Source organism: Meriones unguiculatus, chromosome 1 (assembly GCF_030254825.1).
Source record: "Meriones unguiculatus strain TT.TT164.6M chromosome 1, Bangor_MerUng_6.1, whole genome shotgun sequence".
NCBI classification, from domain to species: Eukaryota; Metazoa; Chordata; class Mammalia; order Rodentia; family Muridae; genus Meriones; species Meriones unguiculatus.
In genome coordinates, this window is record NC_083349.1 from 27,776,520 (window position 1) to 27,799,125 (window position 22,606).

Consider the following 22,606-nt stretch of genomic DNA (forward strand, 5'->3'; position numbering starts at 1 on the left):
GCTCACCTTCGAGCCAAGAAAGACCCTAGATGTTAAGAAACTCCACAGACTCCATCAGTCCACAGATCGGGCATCGATGGAGTCTCTGACCAGATATGTGTTGGAGGAGTCTGAGCTTTCTGGAAAGATCCATTTCCTCCTCACAGATGGAGTGCACCTCCCTGAGCATCCTGCCAGGTGTTCTTGAGGCTCAGAATAAACTCTGCAACATTTTGAGCCTCACCTGGACAGACCTGGTTGGGTCTTTCTCACACCTTTCTTCAGCCCTTTCTCCCACACCCTCCCAGCCTAACCATTCTCCAAATCCAAAGAGCACTCCCAGCTCAGAAGCAGTTCTGTGGGGCCAAAATCCAGCAGCTCCTTTCTAGCCTTGCACGATGGAGACTGGGAAAGAAGGCCTCCTCAGGGCTTCCATCTTCCCTAGTCTGAACACTGGCAGACATCTCCCATCGCTTCAGAACCCAATCCTCAACCAAGCATTCATTGACTTAGTGATCAAGAAAACAAAAGGAGGGACAGACCGAGTAAGTTTTCCATGTCTACATCTAATTGATTAAGCTAGGTCTCCACACCAGGCAGCTGAACTTCACACTTCCCGGCAAGCAGGCAGGTTACAATCTTCTGGGGCTTAGGGCAGGTCCTTGGCTCTGGTTTCACAAACGTCGATGCCGGCCTGCAGCTTGCCATTCTTCACTGCTGCCCAGGGCATGGAGGCAGAGGTAAACTTTGCTACCCACTCTCCTGTTTTGCTGACCAAGATGAGGCCACCTAGACCTTTGAGCTTTGACTTCATATAATCCAATGCCAACTCAGCAGCCTCATCTACGCTCTTTCCTAAAAACAAAAAGAGGTTGAGAACTATCCCATGTGATCATTTTCACAGGCTCCCATGTTTGGACACCTGGACCCCAGCTCTGGCGCTGCTCTGGGACACTGAAATCTATGGATGGGCTTCACTGGAGAAAGAGGGTGGCTGGGGGGAGCAGACGAGGACCAGTCCTGCCTTCTGTCCTATCTGTTTCCTGGTCCACTGAGAACTGAGCAAGCAACTGCTGCACACTCCCACTGCCACAGAGCTGCCACCACCATGCCTTCCCCATCGCAGTGGACTGTACTCCCTTCAAACTGTGAGCCCAAGCAAATCTCCTTAAAAGGCTTCTTGTCAGAGGTCTGGTCACCCTGACCAGCAAAGCAATACAACGTGCACACTTCAGCTCCTTTCTGGGACACAGACATCTTCCCTTACACCCCTGGTCAAGGTTAACCCCCTTTCTATTGCCTTGCCTTTGTTTTCTTTTTTTTTTTTCTAGTTTTTCAAGATAGGGTTTCTCTGTGTAGCCTAGACTCACTTTGTAGACCAGGCTGGCCTGGAACTCACAGAGATTTGCCTGCCTCTGCCTCCCAGAGTGCTGGGATTCAGGCATGTCCCACCACACCTGGCTTACCTTGTCTTTTGAGACGTGAAAGAGAAGAGCAGACACACATCGTGTATGTGCTCCTGTGTGTGCCCACACATGCATGGAGGCCAGGGTACCAGGTGTCCTACTCTATCATGTTTGCCTTGGTGACTTGAGACAGGGTTTCTTTTTCTTCTTCTTTTTCCTTTCTACACTGTCACCCAGCAAATACTAGTGATTCTCCGGTCTCCACCTCCATAGTGCTGAGGTACCTATAGGCACCTGCACAGTCATACGTGACTTTCTTCATGTCCTTGGGACTTGAACTCAGGTCTTCATGAGTGTGCAGCAAGCGCTCTCAAACACAGAGACATTTCCCCAGCCTAGAGAACAGTGTCTCAGAACAGTCATCTAAAGGCTCTTCTAGTCCATACCCTACCAGAATGCAGGTAGGTATTGGAAAAGTGTAACAACCTTGGGGCAGGGTCTGTTGCAAGGAAGGTTCCGTACCCTAGCCTGCCAGTGGCCAATAGCATCTATGTATTTGTCTTCACCTGTTGTGCACTTGTTCCACAGCTTACATACCTTGTTCAACATGGAAGAGGGCGAGTCTGGCCAGATTCACCTTCAGGATACTTTCCCCATGTCCAGTGGTTGAAACAGCTCCGATGTTATTATCTGCGTAACCTCCAGCTCCTGCTCAAAAAAGGTGACTGGTTCTAGCTGAGCAACAATAGTCAAAAAGTTCAAACACAAGGCTCATGCTATATAACGTTATATCCTAGAGATGTAGGTCAGATCCATATTCATGACCTGGTGATGTCAAAGTGTATAAGGGGTCACCTGTAAACACGCAGGGCCCAGGATGACAGAACCCTCAGGAGTCAGGTGTGGCCTTTCACAGAGCTGTGACACCAGGGCCACACCTCCTTTGCTCCAAAGGACATCTACCTCATCTCTCTCAGTGATGCCATTCCTCTTGCATATCCCACTCCCTAAGGATGAAGAACACCTTGGGGATGTCACCTGAATGACCTGGACAGCCATTAGAGATTAAAATAATTTGGGGAAAACTGAACCCTCCCAAGGCCAACCTCTATGTTGATTTAGAAAGTATTTCTACCTGTCAAAAGTAGCTTAGACCTGAGAGAACTATTCTGGATTATCTGTATAATGGGTTCTGGAGCCAAAGTAAACTTGATAAAATTTCTCCCCTAGTCTTAGACTAAGCAACTCTACAGTCATTTCTCCATCATTCCTTACTGTTCACACAGAGCCACCAGTCTAAGAGTCCTGAGCCTGGCAGGTTTCACCTTTACTTTGTTCTGGTTGGCACAGAAGCACTATACTGCCATTCGCCTTACTTACTGATGCTGGGTATGGGGGAAGGGCTCAGGAGGGCAGATCTCTGCTGAGTGCTGAAAGGAGCTAACTCCACGGTTTCTGTTCTGGAGGAGTAGAGATTGGGTAAGGAATATGAAGTCTTACGGAAGAGAAGATGGCTTTCCCTTCAAGCTGTTGCTGCAGGGTGAACTAGACTGACTCCGTGGCGTAAATAAGGCCCTACTATTGGAAGCAGCCAAGTCTTCATTTTCCTTTCAGTTTCTTTAGAGTCACACAAGGCCAGGGTGACTCTGTGGGTCCTGGCAAGGGCAGCCCCCCTTTTTTCAGGATGATAAGCGCACTGCTAAGGAAATGTTACTGTGTGCCTACTGTCACCTTCAGAACATCCTCAAGGGACAGCTGGACCCTCCTGGGAAATGCTTATCAGAAAGGTCAAGAAGAGCACATTTGGTACCAACAACCAAGACAGGGGTGTCTGAGAATTCAGGTCACAGATTTTTCCTCTCAGTACTTTGCCACGAGGACTCACAAAGCCTGAAGTTAATTCTTAGGCTCTGATCTGATTCTAGGGCCTTGTTGGATCCCAGCTGGATTCAGGCTGTATTACTGAGCAGCCATATTTTGGAAGGGTTTTTGCTAAGGAGCAAAAAGGTGAGCGTTTCCTGTTTCTGGAGTAAACAAAGGGCCTAGGCCTCTGCCTCTGAGTGGAGTGCCACAGCATCTCAGCAGACAGGCCTCTGACCTTTAAGGAGGCTTCAAGCATTCCCTCCAAGGCTATCGTTGTGTAGGGTACAAAGAACTGTCAAGAGTGTGGATTAGCACTAAGAGTAGCACGCCATATACATAAGGTCAAGTTTTCTGCTAACGTATAAGCTACTCTTTTGGGCAGATGAACAATTTAACTGTTTCTTGAAATGTCATTCAGCTGCAGCGGTTTGTGAGAATTCCCACAAGAAATTACAAATCAGTACAGAGCGAAAGATGCATTCCTACAGCATGCTGCTTCTTGCTTTGCACTTGGTGTTGATGTGAGGGACATTTCCGTCTGCAGGAGTGTGCTACTGCCACATAGTACCTGTAAACGCTCTCAGCCACCACTGTGTGTGTGTGTAGCTCATTTAGCTACACCAGCTGGCTAACAAACTCTGGTGATCCACTCATTTCTGCCTCTGCCAGTGCTGGGTTACAGATGCACACAGCTGCAGATGGCTTTTCCATGGTGCTGAGGATCTGAATGCAGGTCCATGTATGTGCCCAGCAAGTATTTTCCCCATGAGCCATCTCTCCAGCTCAGTTTTTCAGCTGCTTATTTTTACACTGTTAACGTGAGCCATGCCTGGAAGAGGCACTGTGTATTTATAGCCCCTGCAAGTGAGCCTGAGGACCCTGAAATTGGGGCTACACAGAAGACAGGCATGGCTGCAGCAGTCCAAGACAGTGTCAGCATCCTCACCTCTCAAGATCTCATCTCTCAAGATGTCCCCAAAACATAATCAAGGGGAAACCAATGTGCCTATTAGATGAGAACGCCTCCGAGCAGTGGTGCCCTCTTCCAACCCAACCTCTTCCAACCCAACTGCCACTCCTAGAAGCTGCCACCAAGAGGAAACAACTCAGGGAAAGGTGAGAACCTGATGACACAGGGGCAAGGGAAGCGCATGAGCTATCCTTCAGTCTTACCTATGCAAGGTGAGTCTCCAACTCGGCCAACCATTTTATTGACAATCCCCCCTGTAGAGGTTGCATAAGCCACGTTTCCTTTGGAGTCCAAGGCAACAGCACCTACTGTTCCTGAGTTTCTGCCAAAAGTGAACAGCAAAAGGAAGAGAAGGAAGAGTGAAACAGTCCCCCAGGTAACACTTAACTTAAAATCACTTCAATTCCTACATTAGATGCTAGCATTCTGGGCTCAAGAAAACATTTGTTTCTGATTCTACATGTCACTGGCAGGCAGATTTCCACACAGTCCTTTACATTTCTACCCTAAAGAGTACACCCATCCCAGCACTCAGGAGACAGAGGCAGGTGGGTCTCTGAGTCTGAGGTCAGCTTGGTGTACACAGTGTATTCCAGGCCAGCTAAGGCTACATAGTGGGACCCTGTCCCAAAAAATTTTATTCATTTTATATGTTTCCTTCACTTACTTCTTATTGAGATGGACACATGCACAAATGTAACCCTTTTCGAGATGACACTGACTCACGAAGGCCTCCAGGAGCTTAAACTGAAATATGTGGAGGCAAGGAAGTGGGCATGCTGCGTGGTGCAAGAGTTCCTCTTCAGATGGTTCCCCTCTTCCCCAAGTCCCATTCTTCCCAGGCTCCCCAAAAGTGTTCATTTCTGATGCTGACAGCGGCAGAGCCCAGACTTTGCGTTCAGATAGGCAAAAGCACCTTTCCTGCCTCGAGGCTGCCCAGTGTCAGTGACAGGGACGGAGGTCATCTGTCATGCCGAGCCAACGCTGAGTGTCAAAGGTGCCCCCAGGCGACACTAAGCCGCAGGGTCCAAAGCAAGAGGCCATTTGTTTACCTCTAAGAGTGGCACTGGCTCGTGAAGGCGCACAGTTCGAGATGTCTTTCGTGTTCACCGCTGGGCATTGAGCCCAGGGCCTTATGCACAATACACATGTACTGTACCACTGAACCACTCCCTCCGCTCATACACAGCTTCCAGAAAGCAATGGGAAAGCAGCTTTGAAAATAAACACACAGCATGGATCCAGTAGCCGCAGTCCTCTGACTGCAGTCCACAGATATAAGAGCTTGAAATCCTAGTACCTGGGAAGCTGAGAAAGGAGGACTGCAAATTCCGCACCTAGACTAGGCTACATAGCAAGATCCTATCTCAGAGCAAATGGAAGAATAATAGTATGTTAACATCTCCGATCTCATTCTGGAAAGGCATCAGAATGATCACAGAGACTTGCATATAACACTTGCCTGGCCTCTTTGCCTCAGACCTATCAAAACCAATTCTTTAGAAAAGGGGGCCTGTGTGTGTGTGTGTTTGTGTATTTAGTCTGAATATATATATTCTGCCTAGGTTTTAAGGCTTCTGGTAAATGCTAGGGACTCCGTAGTGTTACGAGACTGAATTCTCTTCTATTATGAGCTCCTGGGTCCTAGTGAATTATTATTAGGCGTTTGAGCTAGGGTTTTACGCTACAGCTCAGGCTGTCTTGAAAGCTGTCCTGTTGTCTCTGCCTCTGGGTGGCTGGGATTATGAGTATATGCCTCCCAGGCTGGCTAGGAATCCTCTGCTTAGCTGTGCCAGAGAAGAACTCTTATCCACACAGGAGGAGTAAATAAGGGTAGAGTGAGGGCTGAGAAGAGTTTCAGCTCCTTAGGAAATACAGCTGAGGGAGCACTGCCAAGCTCTTCCACTGTATGACTAGGGAAGTTTGGGTGGCGCCTGGCACTTACTTAAAGCATTCAGTTTTCTGCATCCCCTTCCCAAACTTCTCTTTCTCCAGGTGCTTCTTGCTTCTCTCCGTGATCAGTTTTTCTGCAGGAACCCCTGGTATCCCCACGTCTGATGCAAATTTCTCCGCACCATGGCCAGTCAGAAAGCAATGAGGTGTCTAAGCCAGGATGGGAAGGGACAGAGAAGTTTAAATGAATGAATGAATGAGTGTACATTTATCTGTTCTATGATGTGAAAATAATGACTACATTTTTAGTGTTAAAAGGTCCCAAAGTGAAAACTGAACTGGGTCCCCTCCCTCCATTTTTCTTCTCTGGGTTGGCGGTCAACCCCAGAGCCTTGGTGAGCCCTAGGTAGGTGATCATTCACTGAGCTGTTTAAGGAAGGCCGGGAGATGACAGGGTCAGCATGTGTCACACAGCAGTCAGGGTCTAAGCCATGGCTGATCCATGAGAATCCAATGGTGCTATGCGTGTCCCTGTGTGTGCTTGGAACATTGATGTTCAGCACTGCTCACAATCTGGCCCAGATGCCAGCAGTGAAGGCTTCTCTGGAAACGCTGCTTCCACCACACATACCTTTTCCATAACGAGCCGTGCAAGTTTAATGGGATTGGCGACACAGCGCACGGCAGACACTGCTCCCGCAGACAGGTCCTTCCCATTCATGATACTAGCATCCATCTCAACATCACCATTTACATTCAGGACAGACCCACAACCTAAACCAAGAAGAAGTTGAAAAGTAAGAGTGAAAAACTTATAAAAGACTCCAGATTTTTCTTCCAACTTACTCTTTCAAACCACCCTCTGTTCTGCTGTAGACAAACATTATAAAAACACATTTGACTTGGTACCTACTGGTTTGGATATGGTTTGTCTACCATAGGCCTCCAGGACAGTAGTATTGAGGTAGTGGAACCTTTAAGAGGTTGGGCCTAACAGAAGATAATTAGGTCATGATACTCCATCCTCATGCATAGATGAATGGCGGTCTTATCTGAATGGGTTTTCTCAATTCAATAAAGGTCATCTATAAACTCTTACAGCCAATATCATACATTATGGTGAGAGTCTGATGCATCTCTCTGTAGATAGTGACCAACAAGGATGTTTGCTCTCATTACTCCTAGTGAAATCGTACCATTTGAATGGCCTAGCCAACACATTATATGAACTGGTGTGGTGGCATATACATGTAACCTCATGTAATCTTGGCACGCAGGAGGCTAACACAGGATGACTACATGCTAGAAGCCAACCTGGGTTATACAATGAGTTCCAGGCCAGCTTCAGCTGCACAGTAAGAGCTTTTCTCCACAAAGAAAACAAAATATGAAGACGAAAGGATATAAAAATAGAGGGTAGGAGACTAGGTGGAGTAAGGAAGAGGATTAGGGGAATTTGGAGGGGAAAGAGAGAGGATAATGGGGGAGTAAATGATTAAAATATAAACAAGCTTGAAAATGTCAAAATGGAACACATTATTATGCTTAATTACCATATGCTAATAAAAACTTAAAAACAAACAACTCAAAATTTTAGTTTAAAAGCAATCCAGGGGCAGGAAGGATGATTCATCAGGTGTAAGCATTTTCTATGGAAATCAGAGGGAACAAGTTCTATTTCTATTTCTAGAACCCACAGTGGAAGGAGAACTGACCTCTGAAAATTGTCCTCTGACTTCTACTCCCATGCCATGGTACATGTGCACCCATTTTCTCTCTCTCTCCTTTCTCTCTCTTACACACAACACACACACACACACTCTCACATACATTCAGACAATACTCTCACACTCTACACACAATAATAATATAATAAAAGTTTGTCATAAAAGTAAACTACTTTTTGCTTCTTTTCATAGCAACCAAAGAGATAAAGTCAATATACAAAACCAGTAGTATTGTTTCATAAGCAAATGACACAGAAAACTTCACTAGTTTGTAAAATTGGTATGAATTAATAAAAAGAATAGTTAAGAGAAAGAATAAAGATAGTATCTAAACTGAACCAGTGGTACAAAGCAGACGGGGTAAGCTGGGTGAGGAGGGCCTAAGGACTCAGTAGCGACTAAGAAAAGATCCAACACCTAATTTACTGGAGTCCCAAAATGAGGGAGGGAGAGCTTAGAGCTAAAAAGCATTCAAGGAAATGACTGAAAATATTCCACATTTAACAAATGGTCTTAATCTACAAATTCAAGAAGCCGAGCAAAGTCCCAATACTATGAGATACAAAGCAATTCATAGTAAGATATCATAATCAATATAGAAATTCTGTGAGGGGCCAGGGGTGATAGAGCGCTTTGTGAGGGTTCAAATCCCAAGCACTAGAAAAACAGTCTTGAAAGTAGCAAGAAAGAAATGGCACCTTACCTATAGGGGAAAACCAATTATAATGACAAAGGATTTCTCAGCAGAAACCATGGAGGCCAGAAAGAGGTACAGCATTTTCCAAGGGCTGAAAGAAAAGAACTACCAAATCAGAATTCTGTGTCTAACAAAATAATACCCTTCATATGTGCTTATGAAGTCTAGACTGAACTAGTCTCTTTGGGCTGCTATAACAAGATACCCCAGACTGGGTTGCTCACATAACAGAGTTATTTTCAATCTGCAGACTGGGAAGCTCAAGGTCAAAGTGCCTCAAAGGTTGACCTTTTCCTGAGTTTGGCAATCACCATCTGGGGTGGGTAATCACCATCCCTCTGTGTATTCCAATGGTCTCTCCTTGCGCCACAGGGAGAAGGCAAACTCTAGTCAATTAATGAAGATCTTTGTGTGTGTTCTTACGACTACTGGCAAAATGTACCATGGGACAGCTGTGGAGGCCAGGGGACCACCTCGCTTGTCGGTTCTCACGGTTCATCTTGTTTTAGACATGGTCCGGTGTTCCCCACTGTGCACACCAGGTTGTTTGCGCATCTGCTGATTCGCCTGTCTCCACTGCCTATCCTGTTAGAGGAGTGCTGGAATTACTGACTTAGAGTGGTCTATTGCGGATTTGTGTGGGTTCTGGGGAATCCCAATTTAGGTTCTTACAATTGGGCACTTTACCTGAGGTGCCATATCCAGCTTTTAAAAAAAAACTTACTTATTTAATGTATGTGGGTGTTTTGTGTGCATGTATGTCTGTGCACCAAGTGTGTGCCTGGTGCCCTTAGAGGCCAGAAGAGGGTGTCAGACCTCCTGCAACTGGAGACAGACAACAGACAGTTGTGAGCTGCCCTGTGGTGCTGAGAATCAAACCCACGTCCTCCGGCAGAGCCTCAGTGCTCTTAACTACTAGTCCTCCTGGTTCTTTTTGTAAGAATGCTAACCCTGATCAGACTCTGTCCCACACCCTTAATGTGAACAATTTCCTTAGTGGCCCTATCTCCAGAGACTGGCACAGTGGGGGAATCCTGCGTTCAACATTAGAATTTTGTAGGGGCACAAACATGGATACACACATTGAGTCTATAATATAGATGGAGGAAAACAGAACCTTTTTCCGAGGGCCCAACCCAGTAGACCTAACCAGTCTAAAAGAGGCCTTGAAGCAGAGAGGCAACAACAGAAGAGAGGAATCCTGCAAAACCAAGATGGAAGAACCAGCTGCAAAGAGAAAATATGGAAAAATGCAGCAGCTTGCCATATCCTCTTCGGTTTCTTAGTTTGTTTGTTGCTTGTTGCAAAAATGACAAGATCCTGAAATTGTTCCAAGTGTATAGAGAAGAAATTGGAAATAACTGTAAGGCGGAACTCACCACCAGCTAGTCACAGAGAGGAAAGGGCTCTACATTCTGCCTCCATTGTCAAAATGCTTTATCATTAGATAGTGGTTTGTTACATACATAAGAAAATCTCTAGAGCAAACTCCTAAAATTCTACACAAAGATGTACACTCAATACTATTGATAAAACAAAACACATTTCCAAAATCAATGTTCAGGTAACTTAGAGGAAGGAAGAAAGAGCAAACAGGAAAGCAAGGGTAAATAGATCCCAACACATAATAGCTGATGTAAGTCCTTAATATTCGAAATAGACTTACTGAAAGGTATTGTGGTTAAAAAATTTTTTTGGCCCAATTGGGAGAAAATACCTACAGACCAAATTAATGTATGCAATAAAATATTCCTGCCTAGAATATATAAGTACATTATGAAACCTCATAATAAGGAGGAAAACACTAAAACAAAACAAAACAAAACAAAAGACAGAAACACTTTTAGCAGACACACCAGCAGTCTGTTCTCTATCAGAATTTTACTGGCTGCTCTGGCAGGCATGTGGGATGCTGTGTGGTGAGAACAGGATTTACCAGTGTGAGCCCTCGAGTTGCTAGTGGCCTGTTGTCCCATCAGCTACGCAAAAGTTAAAAGTCTGGATGCCGATAACACGCTCCCAGCTGTTATCACGGGTGTCACCACATCAAGACTAGCTCGACACCATGTTGACACTCCAGGTGACCTTGGCATCATCATAATCTTCTGATAATAAAAACATGCATCCATAAGTGCCATGGCAGATCTGATCATGTCCAAGGAAGAGAAGAAGCGGCATCCTGGTTCCTGAGGATCTCCCTTCTCTGTGAAAAACTACAATGACAGTATGCACTACCTCACACCTCACCCCAGCCCGAGTAAAAGCCTACCAACATGTGCTCAGGAAGGACGATGCATCTAGGGCATGAACTCCCCTTCTTCACTCATTGCTTAGTTAACACCTTCCCCAACCACACACACAACTGTTTGCTTGTTTGCATGTGATACCAAGCCAGAGAGGGACCCGAAGACTTGGTGGCAGTATTTCTTTTCAGTCCCCGTAGATAAATGTCAGAATAGACCAGCCCTTGCACGGCATACTCCCTTGTGTGGCTTTGTTTTGTTTTTTAATTTATTTTTATTTTTTTTTTTAATTTGAGACAGGGTCTCTCTACATAGCCCTGGCTGTCCTGGAAGTAACTATGTACACCAGGCTGGCCTCAAATTCACAGAGATCTACTTGCCTCTGCCTCCTGAGTGCTGGAATCAAAGGCATGTGCCACTATGCCTGGCTTGGCTGATCATTACTATTCTTTAGTATTTACTTTATAACAGATGAGCAAATACAAGTAAATTTCCCTAAATTTTTTCAGTCATCAGAAAATGACTGAACCTGAGCAGTGCAATATAGGAAGCCCAGTTTGTAGCCATGCTGGTAGATGTATGAGTAACCCAGGCACCAGTATTTGTGATTAGTGCTTGAAGTAGGGGACAGTCTTGTGTAAATGAGACCTTAACCTGTATTGACTCTACACCAACTCCAGGTAGCACGGTGGTTCTCAACCTCCCTAATGCTGTGACCCTTCAGCCCAGTACCTCATGTTATGGTGACCCCCAACCACAAAATTATTTCATTTTGCTACTTCCATAACTGTAATGTTGTTACTGTCATGAACTGTAATGTGACTATCTGAGATGCAGGGTATCTAATATGTGACCACTGAAGTTGAGAGCTGCTGAGGTAGAGTCATAGTTACATTGTAGGACATGTAATTGGGGATCCAGAGTGTTAGAGGACGGGTGGTATTTAAAACCCTGCTTCATGCCACACAGTGGAGGCAGGCAGAAGACACCAAAGGCCCACCTGCTACACACACAGTGCATGGGGTGGTGGTGGGGAAGAGCAGCCTGATGTGGGTAGCCTGTTCTGCCACCTGAGGCTGTGGTGAAGTCCCAGCCTGCACCGCCAGAGGGCCATGTCTGGGTCCGTGGCCTTGCAACAGCAGGGTCTACATCAATGTCCCTGGCTCACATTACCACCAAAGACCATGTGGACATCCCTGGTCTGGGTTGTCCCCTGGGACCAGGTTGATTCTAAGGGCTGAGGGTCTCTGGCCATCACCAGCCGCAGCACTCAGGAGAGTGGGCCCTACACCTTGCCTGGGCAGCGCAGTAGAGCTGACCTTGATGATCAGGTGAGGGTGAGCTGGCCCTGAGGGCAAGAACTCAGCAGAGCTGGAGCAGCTACTAGTTTGCCATGAAGTGTCATGGGCAATGGGAAATGCGCCTCCCTGCCCTACCTGCCCCTTGCTACCTGTAGCAGGCAAGACAGCTGGCCCCAGGGTCATAAGAGCAGGAGAGCTGTTCCTGCCCCTTACCAGCTGCAGCACTGAGGGCCCTATATTTCTCCTGGGCAGCACAGCAGAGCTGGCTCTGGTGGCATGGGTGTGGGTGAGCTAGCCCTGAGAGCATGAGTGGGAGAGCTGGCCCCACCCCTTACTGGCTTCAGCATTGGGTGAGCTAGCTAGAGCAGTGCTGTAGAAATAACCCTGGTGATGTGAGTGTGAGAGCTGGCAAGCTGACCAACTCAGTTACCACCCAGGCCCAGAATCATGGCTTTGAATTGGCCCACTCAACATATACCTCATCTATGAGCTGTGAAAGGAGCAGTCCAACAGATCCAAAGCTGAAGGATCTCCATAACACAGGGGAACAGCAGGGTATCTGAGGAATGCCTGTGAGGATCCAGTATTGATGGTGTAGCAGAAGCCAGAGGCCTCAAACCAGACCAACGGCTCACTGCAATGAACATTTACAAGTAATGATGTGTATACAAAAGGGTGTACTGTGGGACACACTGTGACATGCTACAGCTTCCACAATGAGATACTTTTTGTTTTGCCTTTTTTAAAAATTTAATTTTTGTTATTTATTTTCTTTTGAGGAGAGGTTGCAAGGACAGAGGGCAAATACAAAGGGACAAGGAGATGAGTGGGATTGGGGTGTATGATGTGAAATTTACAAAGAGTCAATAAAAAAATAAAAAAGAAAACCCAAACCAAACCAAAAACAACCCTGCTTCAGTCTGGAGAGATGGCTCTGTGGTTAAGAGCACTGGCTGTTCTTGCAAAGGATCCAGGATCAATTATTAACATCCACATGGTGGCTCCCAACTGTCTATAAACTCCATTTCCAGGGAACCAGGCATGCATAAGATGCACAAATATACATGCAGGCAAACACTCATACACATAAAATACAAAAACCAAAAACCAACCAACCAACCAACCAAACAAACAAACAAAAAAAAACTCACAATAAAAACAAACCCCAAACCAAACCAAAATGCTGCTACATGTTAGGGGCCAGAGTGTTTCAGAGTTTGTTTTTCCTACATATTTTTCCAAAGATTTGTACAGAACATTAAAACTTAATATACACTGTGAAGCATACAAAATTTTATTCATAACCAAATATATGTAAAAATTTTAGAAGATAACCAAAAAGAAAATGTTCAGGCAACTATTCTTTAAGCTATGATAGGAAATGCATGATTTGTTACAACAAAAACAGATTAATTGTGTTTCTACAAAAATCAATAACGTGTCCACTGTGGTACTCTTTCTGGAGTAAGCTCTCTAATACCACTGGAAGTAGAAGAGAGGAGATAATGCTGGTGGGCTGAAGCCAGGATGGGTCCTGACAGGCCTTGGACTCAGGTTTAGACTGTATTTTCATATTAAACTATAAAAACCAGAAGGTGTGGTGGGTAAACAAGCGAGTTTTTACAGAGTCATACATTGGCTGTTAGCACGTTGTTAAGGGCAACGACCCATTGTTTCAGCTACTTCTCCAGGTCAGTCTGTCCCTGGTAACGAATGGAGTCAGGCTTGGCAGATGGCAGCAGGGCAGTGCGTCAAGTGAATCACTAACTAAATCAATAAATCACTGTCCTATAACGGGTCTTTTCTACCTTATTCTACTTCACACTCTTTAAAAGACATTCCCAAGAGACAGGAAAGATAAAGGCAGAGTTGGGAGGAAACATCTGCTGATGACATTCGTACCTTTGCTGAGAGATTTATATCTTAAATAGAAAAAGAATCCCTAGAACTCTTAGGAAGTAAAGAAAATAATCTAATAAAAATGGACAAAAGGCTTGATTAGATACTTCATCCCCTCAAAATGTTTAATATCATTGACCATTTGTGGAAATGCAATCAGCCCTACAACACAGGTCTACTTTGATTATTAGGCTGGCTAAATGAAAAAACAAACCAAAGCAAGCAAAACTCACCAGAGTGTTTGTGTGCTCCTAGGAATGGAAGAAGGCATTTACAAGCACAAAGTCTGGAAGTCCTAATAAAGTAACCACAACCTTTCTTGAATGCCCAAGAGAAAGTAAAATGTGTGTTTCTGGTGATTTCATGTAAAGCGTCGCTACACATGTTCAGCCAGCTACACAGTGGTGGTGCATCTACCAGAAGAGTCCAGTCTTTGACACTGTGATACAATATTGTCATCTTCAAAGTTCACAGTCAAGAGCCACATAATTTGAGTTTAAAAATTGTAAAAATTCAGGTTTTAGGTAAGTTTATTGGGTTCTCCGTGGCTGTGATGGACATGTTTGATCCCTGTGGCCATGGAGATCACCTAGCCCATCATGGTAAGCAGAGCCCAGGAGCAACAATTTACCATTACATGGTTCCATTGTGACAATGGCAAAGGCAAAACCACAGGCACAGGAAAGAGCAGAGTTGAGGGTTGCAGAGATGCGGAACAATAGGACTCTCTTTCTTCATTGTGGCGGTGGTTACTACACTGTTTGTCACAGGTACAATTACACATTGGAAAGGGGATTTTGTTGTATGTAAATATATGGGATTAAACATTGTATGGCACTCTGATAAAGGCTTCTAAATTTCATGACACCTCAGACTTACCTGGAGGTTTCAAAGCAAAGGCAAGAAAATCAGTTCCTAAGCCACTATTCCTAAATATTTTGTTTTTGGTTATCTTCTAAAAATTTTAGACATACTTGGTTATGAATAAAATTTTGTGTGCTTCAAAATATATATCAAGTTTCAATGTTCTGTATAAATCAGTTGAAAAATATGTAGAAAAAAACCCCCATGTTTTCCTTTCTACACTCAGGGAACACTCTGGCTCCTAACGTAGCAGTGTTTTGTTTTGATTTGTTTTTTTGTTTTTGTTGTGGATTTTTAAATTTGTACTTTATGTGTGTGTTTGCCTGCATGTACATTTGTGAACCTCATGCATGCCTGGTGCCCTCAGAGGTCAGATGTAGGTGTTGGGCCACTTGGGAATGGAGTTAATTGTTAGGAGCCATTCTGTGAAAGGGGCTCATTGGGCAGGTGGGCCTTCTGGCGATCCCATATTTCGGCAAGGTTTGTATTGTGCTGTTCTCCAGAATTGCTTCCAATCTCTGACAACCATGTCATTTGTGCACTGTTGCCTCTTTCTATAATCAGGTTTGGTGTGAATCATCACTTTGTGGGTATTTACACACTCCGATTGAACAAACTGCCTATGGGATCTTATTAAAGATGTACTGCTGTTCAGATGAATTAATTCCTTATTTAATTCAAACAATTTTAAAAGTTAAATTGTTTTAGAACTTTTAAAACAATTTTAGAGCTTATGGCTGCAATAAATACCTTTGTGGACCTCCAGATGAGTTAATAGGAGACAGGCTTAAGGCAGATTTGTAACCTCAGATAGCCTTCACTCCAGATGACACCATGAATCCTGGTATACACCATAAGTACAGGCTAGCTGGTTTAAACCTCCCATGAACCCAAACTATAATGGAGCTACCTAAAAATGTTTAAATTAAGTAAAAATCTTGATGTCATTAAATACAAATTGCTCTGTTGTAATTCCTTATGCCTTGTCACCTTATGGCATTATATACTGTCATTTTAAATTTACTTTGTTTCTTAGATTGAAAGACAGATAAAATTATTGTCCTGAACTCACTATACACTTAGTGATACCTGAAAAACGTGTAGCTAGGTCAGGCCTAATTGAAAAGACACATATTCTTGTAACTTTTGGATCCTGTTAACCTTTAGGCCTTATCAACCTTTGTCGCTCTGAACTCACTCTGAACTCACTCTGAACTCATTCTGAACTTATGTAATGAATACATAGATAAGAAATTTTTAGTTTTAAATCATGTCACCTGTTGTATTTTAGAATCCAACTGTTTTTGTGATTAATTACCTTTTTGACTACGAGGTAATTCCTTTTCTGCGAATTTTGTCTCAGAGATATAAAGCCATGTCCATACAATAAACATTGGCAGAACCCAGTTGGCAGAAGCCCAGTGGTGGAAGCCTATTGAATGGAAACCCACTGGAATTTACTTTGTCCATGAGTTGTAAATATGTATATAGATGTGTTTAAATGTAATATGCCTGTTTGTTTTTTGTACATATGTTACATGAGTGTATATCAGTTGTCTGTCTGTATGTAAGGAGCTCCTTTTGTATCATTCACTGAATGTGTGTATGAATATGTACAGGTCTATTTGTTTGATTGATTATGTGTACATATGGGCTGATGCTATGGAACCAGCAATCTAAACATGCTGCAGCTTCTGCAGAGACGCTAGCAAAAATCAACATCATCTCATATGTAAGCTTGTGGGAATTCGCTGAAGTTGACTGTGTGTGCATGAATGGTCTTTGTTTACTTTCTCTTCTCTTTTTCTTACCAGTTTACAGATAAGCTAGCAGATTCAGGATCTAACTATCAGCCTAACATGAGCAGGACAAACTTTACTGTAGTCTGTGGAGGCCTCCAGTGGCCTGCTCCTGCACAAGGGCTACTCTTAGATCAAGCAGGCCCTTTTTACAACCCCCTGCAGTTTTGGCTAGAGGCCACTTTTTGCAGTCCTGGCTGCAGGATAAAAAGGTGACCAGTTTAAGTTTGCCTCCTTAGCAGCAGAGTAGCCTAGTCCTAGAGAAGGAATCCTAGGACCACTCCCCTACTTCTCTTCTTTCAATCATCTGTCCTGAATGATTGCCTGAGACATCAACTTGGTGACCCAGGAGATAAATCGAAAGGGGATTCGGCATCCTGTCCCAGATTCTACCCTGGACCCTGGAACCTTGTCAAAGCAGAGAGAGACATTGGCAGCCGACTTTGGCAAGCGGACTTTAACAGTTTTTCAGACAGTTGGTAGCCACCACAGAAGATGTTTATCTTATAGATGTAAAGGGCTTACAAATGTTAAAATGGTTCTACAGTTGGTGCAAGGAACTAAAAGCAGATAAGGAAGACAATCTTGTTATCTCAAAGGCTCTGACAGGTTATCAGAGCAAATGGTAGCACAAGTAAAACACTAGTAAACACAGTTTAACTCCAGTGAATGCAAAAGGTAATTACTTAGTTGTCCATTTAAGTAAATCTTTAAAAAATATTTTTAAGTTGGGTGTGGTGGCCTGTGCCTGTAGTTCCAGCTATTCAGGAGGCTGAAGTAAGAGGATCACTTGAGCCTAGAAGTTTGAGGCCAGGTGTGGAAAATGCCAGTCCCCACCTCAAAAAACGAAACAAAACAAAACAAATACTTGAATCCAAATCTAGAATCAGTTTTACAGTGTTACTAACATGTTACCTTCCAATAATTTAAGTATTAGGGAACAAGCTCTGAATTTAAAATCAAGTTCACATTGAAATATGACCAGAAACAGGAGACATTTTCAAATACATGCAGACAAGGTGTCACGGATGCTAATTAGGACCATGGAACTCTTATCATTATCCAGAGTCAGCTTTTTGAAGATTCCAAATAATTACCCAGAGGCTCTTAGCAGAGGCTGCTGGGATACTGTTTCTATTGACCTCAGCTGGAGACAGCAGATGGAAAAGACAGCGTAGAGGCAGAGGCAGAGGCAGAGGCAGAGGCAGATATTCGGCTCTTACCAGCCCCACCATAGCTGCTCAACCTCTGATCGCATTTTCAGCACTATTCACCTTCCGCCTGCCCAACAGCGCTGGCATCTGAAGTGGGAGAGGCCTTCGGGAGCAGCTGCTGCAGTTCCCTGATCTACACCCCTCAACTCGTGTGGAGGAGGGCCCTGTTAGGTTACAGCCCATCAAATGAGGGATCTTTCTCTGGAAATTGGTGAGGGGGCACCTCTGGGATGGGGGAAGCTTCCAGGAGTCTATTGGGGTGACCCTAGGTGAGACTCCTAGCAGCAGTTGGGGGTGGGAGTTAAAGAGCCTGAAGTTGCCACCTCCTATAGTCAGGCGGAACTTCCATTGCAGGAACGGGGACACCCAATCACCCATAAAAACTTCGGCTTAAAATTTGTCCTACCTATGAGAAGTGTAGTGATACAGATGGAGTAGAGACTGAAGAAATGGCAAGCCAATGACTGGCCCAACTTGACCCACCCCATGGGAGAGAGTCAACCTGTGACCCTATTCATGATACTCTGCTCTGCCTAGCATAACTCTCTTCTGAGAGGCTTCATCCAGCATTTGATGGAAAGAGATGCTGATACAGCCAAGCATCAGATGGAGCTCAGGGAGTCTTGTGAAAGAATAGAGACCAAGAGAGCCAGAGGGCTCAAGGACATCACAAGAAGTGGTGCACATATACAGTAGTGGTTCAGAGTTTAGTAGCATTGACTGTTCTTCCAGAGGACTGGGGTTTGATTCCCAGCATCGACATGATGTCTCATAGTACTCTGTGATGCCAGTCCCAGGGATCTGATGCCCTCTTCTGGCCTCCGTAGGCATTGCAGGTAAAAACACTCCACAGGCACAGACAGACATACCTGTAGGCAAAAACACCCATACACACAAAAACATCCATACCCATAAAATAAAATTTATGGACACCTACTGAGTAAACGAACCCGGGCCCATGGCGGCTCAAAGAGACTGAACCACCAACCAAAGGGCATGCACGGCCCCTAGACATATATAGCAGATGTGCAACTTGGTCGTTATGTGGGTCCCCTAACAACTGGAATAGGGGCTGTCTCTGACTTTATTGCCTCCCACTGGATCCCTTTCCCCTCACTGGGCTGCCTTGTCTGGCCTCAGTGGGAGAGAATGTGCTTAGTCCTGCTGTGACTTGATGTGCCAGATTGGGTTGGTACCCATGGTGGTGGGGGGCTCCCCTTCTCTGAGGAGGAGGGAAAGAGGTAAGAAGGAAGGAGATGTGAGGGTGGGGCTGAAGAAGAGGAAGAAGGGGCTGTAATCAGGCTATCAAGTGATTAAATTAATAAAAAAAAATGAGGGATATTTTTAGGTCACCGGTCACCAGAGGCCTAACTGAGCCAGCTTCTTCAAGGACACGTTCTGGAAGACTAGTCTGTCAGTCAAGAGGTCTTTCCTGTGAGCAGACACAGCTTACAATGACTCTTACAGGCTGTGGCTACACCATGCTGGCACACTGATTAACAAGCAGCTGGTAAATTCTGTCTCTAGAAACCACCACAAAAGCGCACTGTAATGTCTCATAGACAGACAAATTAACTTAAGAAAATTTCCATTAAGTGTCAGAATGCCTAACAGAATCAAGGAGACAGAGAACACACTCTGTAAATATGTGATGATGAATTAGTTGAGAGCCTGAAATTTTATTCTGTGACAGATGCTGTGTGGGTGGTGCAGTTCCTAGAATTATTTTAATCTTAAGGTCTTAGCTTTCTATTTTAAAACCAAATGTTTTCCCAGTAAGTTAATCTGAAGTGTTCTGAGACACTAATTTTGCTTACTTCACAACACTACATACAGGCTTGAGTTATTAATCTTTTCAGTTTCGTAGACCACCGCTACCTGCGATTTGTAGATACATTAACTATGATGATTACTATCCTAGAACATGGCCAAACACAGAATAATAACTCACTCTGATGGCATTTATATGACTTTTAGGAAATGCAAACTCATTTGCCCTGACAGCGGCAGATCAGTGAGTGCCTGGTGCTGGCGGTAAAGGGGAGAGGGACCTGCAAAGGCCAGGGAAAGCTGTGGGGGTTTCCTACATTCTCCCCACATCAGTGCTCTGGCAGACACTGACCTTCTGACACTAGCCACCTGAAGAGCCCAGAGGTTAAGGGGCTCAGTCCCCCAAGATTGCTTCCTCACTTCCGACGACAATTCTAAGTAGTAGGTTATCCATAACTTCTGCCAGTCTGTAAGCCAGTCTCTCCCAAGGTCCTGCACAGAACTCAGACATATTACCAGCATGTTCTATAAAGCAAGTGTGGCACCAGCAAGATGAAGACACATGGAGGTCTGGGTCTGGAAGCGTGCTGCAGGCATGTCCTGCTTTTGCTGTGGAGTCAGGATTGGCATTTTGGAAGTTCTTCTAATCTCAAAATTTGGGATGTTTTTTTGGATTGCTTGGGTGTGGAGGTCCCTTTCTCTTTTCCAGAGGACGAGAGGGGCTGTAAACCCCAAGTTTCCAGTCATGGCTTGGTCTGTAAAATCGCCAGTCTCCACTTAGAGACCCACGAGAGTCAATTTACTAACCAGAAAGATGATTAGGGACTTTTTTGGGGACCAGATAGTATAATAAGGATTCTCCCAGCATCTGTTTCAGAATTTCTGAAGCTAAAATGGGGGAGGCGGAGAAACACACACACACACACACACACACACACGCATGCACACCACATGAGGGGGGTGGAGGAGGGAGGGAAGGAGGGAATACACACACACACACACACTTCTTAGAACCGAAGTGGTTACTACGGTATGTAAAGTCTATGCCAACACCCACAAATAAAAAAAGTCTGTGCTGTAACTCCAGCGCTTGGAAGGCTGAGCCTTGAAGATTGTGACTTTTAGGCTCTGGAGGGCTCCTCAGCAAGATGGCTGGCTTTTGGTACGGAATTCTTAGGGAGCAGGCTAAATAAAGGGTAAGTTAACAGATTTAAAAAGTCTCAGAACAAGTTGCTTAGTGCAGAACGACGAAATTCAGTACTTCATCTTGCCCTAGCATACTGGTGGACCACAAAGCCAGCCAGACTCACGTACACCACGTCTATGGGGGCAGGAGCTTGCCCCAGTTTGGCACTGTTCACCAGTCAAAGCACAGTTTACCTGCGTTGAACTCGGGGTCGTTTTCCAGGACAGCCACGGCTTCTTCCACGGCATCTACGGCACTCCCTCCGGCCTTGAGAATGTTGTAGCCCTCGGTTGCCGCTTTGGCAATGCCCTCGCGCACCCGGTCTTTCCGGATGTCCGAAATGTTGCTGGCTCCGCCACCGTGGACTACCACCACGAGTGTCACTTCGGGGGAGGCTAGGCATCGGAAAGAGGCAAGCATCATTTTGAACCGGTCCAAGAGAACCGATCCGAGTGAGCAGCAGTGGCAGACCCGTTTGCGTTTTTTTGTTTTGAGTGCCAAGGGGAGAAACAGCTCGGCGTGATTTTCACACGGAAAGCCCAACCCATGGCTCCCAGCATTCCTCTCCATGCTTTCCCACCCAGACCCCGGGGCAGGGCTTGGGGCATATGTGGCTCAGAATGCTGGGTTTCAGGACTCGGAGCCCGCGCCCGTGCCACAGCGCTACCCCTCAGCCTCAGTTTCCCCGGAGAACATCAGCCTCTGTCTGATGTTTTGGGTCGCAGGCACAGAGGACGCATGTATCAGAGCTTCGGCCTTCCTCCCAGGCTTCAATCGGTTCCTCAGTTTCCCGGGGTAGGTGCTCCCAGTTCTAATCCCCCCACCCCCCCATACGGGTCCGGGCAGCTTGAGGACTGGACCTCCCCACGTCCTTCGGACCTGACCTCCCCGTCTTCGGTAAATCCTACGTTTTTGTTCTTGTTCACGTTCCCATACCTTGGGCCGCCGCGGCCAAGGAGGCGCGGCACGGAGGTTTGGCGGTCGCCAGGATGTCAAGCTGGCCAAACCACAAGCAGCAAAACGCTCGCCCCACAACCGCTCAGCAGGCAACGGTTCCGCGCCTGCGCACGAGGGTGGGGCCGCGGCGCCGCCGGGTTACCGTAAAGCTCGGGGTCCCTCCCGCAGCGCACCCACCTTGGTGGGGCGCGGGGGCGCTCCCGATCTAGAACAACGCTGCTCTTCCACTCTTCGACCTCCCTCGCAGCACACGGGACCCTCCGTCTCCAGTGCTTTGAAATTATTGCATTGCATGCTCTTAAGTCTTGCTAGTAAATTTGTTTAAAATATTTAAAATAAAAATCTCTACTCTTTAAGCGCCTCCATCCTAATCTTTCAGAAGAGCAGAAAATAAAAGTATAAAACTGCCTGTAACTTGCCTGGTTCTGTTCGTTAGGTGCTCCCAGAACCAGGAAATCCCAGCTCCCTCCCTCCTATCTATAAGCCTGGGCTAACAGCTCTAAATCCCTTCATCTCTCAGTGTCCTTTTTTTTTTTTTTTTTTTTTTTTTTTTTTTTAACGTTTCTCCTCTCCCTGCGTCCAGCATTTCCTAAGTTGTGACACCAGGGGGAGAAGACTATTGTATTCACCGATCTGATCCTAGATTCTAGTTTTGTTCTAATAGTCAGAGGAAAACCAGATCACCAGTGCCACATGGAAAGGATGCCCTGCTTTATAATGTAAAGCAATTTTATTTGAATTATGAGTTTTAAAAAATTTAAAAAACTTACATATTTACTTTACATTCCGACTGTAGCCCCTTCCTTCCTCTCCTCCCAGTCCCTCCCACCCACTGTTT

General features: G+C 45.3%; 1 protein-coding gene across 2 annotated transcripts; it reads right to left on the minus strand.

Moving 5' to 3' along the window:
• Nucleotides 1-254: 254 nt before the first annotated feature.
• On the minus strand, nucleotides 255-21,906 carry Asrgl1 (asparaginase and isoaspartyl peptidase 1). Of its 2 annotated transcripts, XM_060386234.1 has the most exons (8): nucleotides 21,748-21,906; nucleotides 21,006-21,206; nucleotides 8,542-8,626; nucleotides 6,743-6,885; nucleotides 6,164-6,321; nucleotides 4,422-4,540; nucleotides 1,983-2,093; nucleotides 255-834 (listed from the first exon to the last, which is right to left on the minus strand). In XM_060386234.1, the coding sequence occupies exons 4-8, from the start codon at nucleotides 6,845-6,847 to the stop codon at nucleotides 629-631; spliced, it is 699 nt and encodes a 232-aa protein (XP_060242217.1). In that variant the 5' UTR covers nucleotides 6,848-6,885; nucleotides 8,542-8,626; nucleotides 21,006-21,206; nucleotides 21,748-21,906; the 3' UTR covers nucleotides 255-628. The 2 variants fall into 2 exon arrangements, with proteins under 2 accessions (XP_060242217.1, XP_021507520.2); XM_021651845.2 differs by lacking the exon at nucleotides 8,542-8,626.
• Nucleotides 21,907-22,606: the final 700 nt, after the last annotated feature.

What these genes read in the sequence shown, in the direction of transcription:
- Asrgl1 (XM_021651845.2), bottom strand. Translation starts at nt 6,847, where the DNA reads ATGGATGCTAGTATCATGAATGGGAAGGACCTGTCTGCGGGAGCAGTG. An exon ending in CAGAAAACTGAATGCTTTAA is followed by an intron (nt 4,541 to 6,163) that starts GTAAGTGCCAGG and finishes CACTTTTGGCAG; the next exon opens with AAACTCAGGAACAGTAGGTG. An exon ending in TGGAGACTCACCTTGCATAG is followed by an intron (nt 2,094 to 4,421) that starts GTAAGACTGAAG and finishes TTTTTTGAGCAG; the next exon opens with GAGCTGGAGGTTACGCAGAT.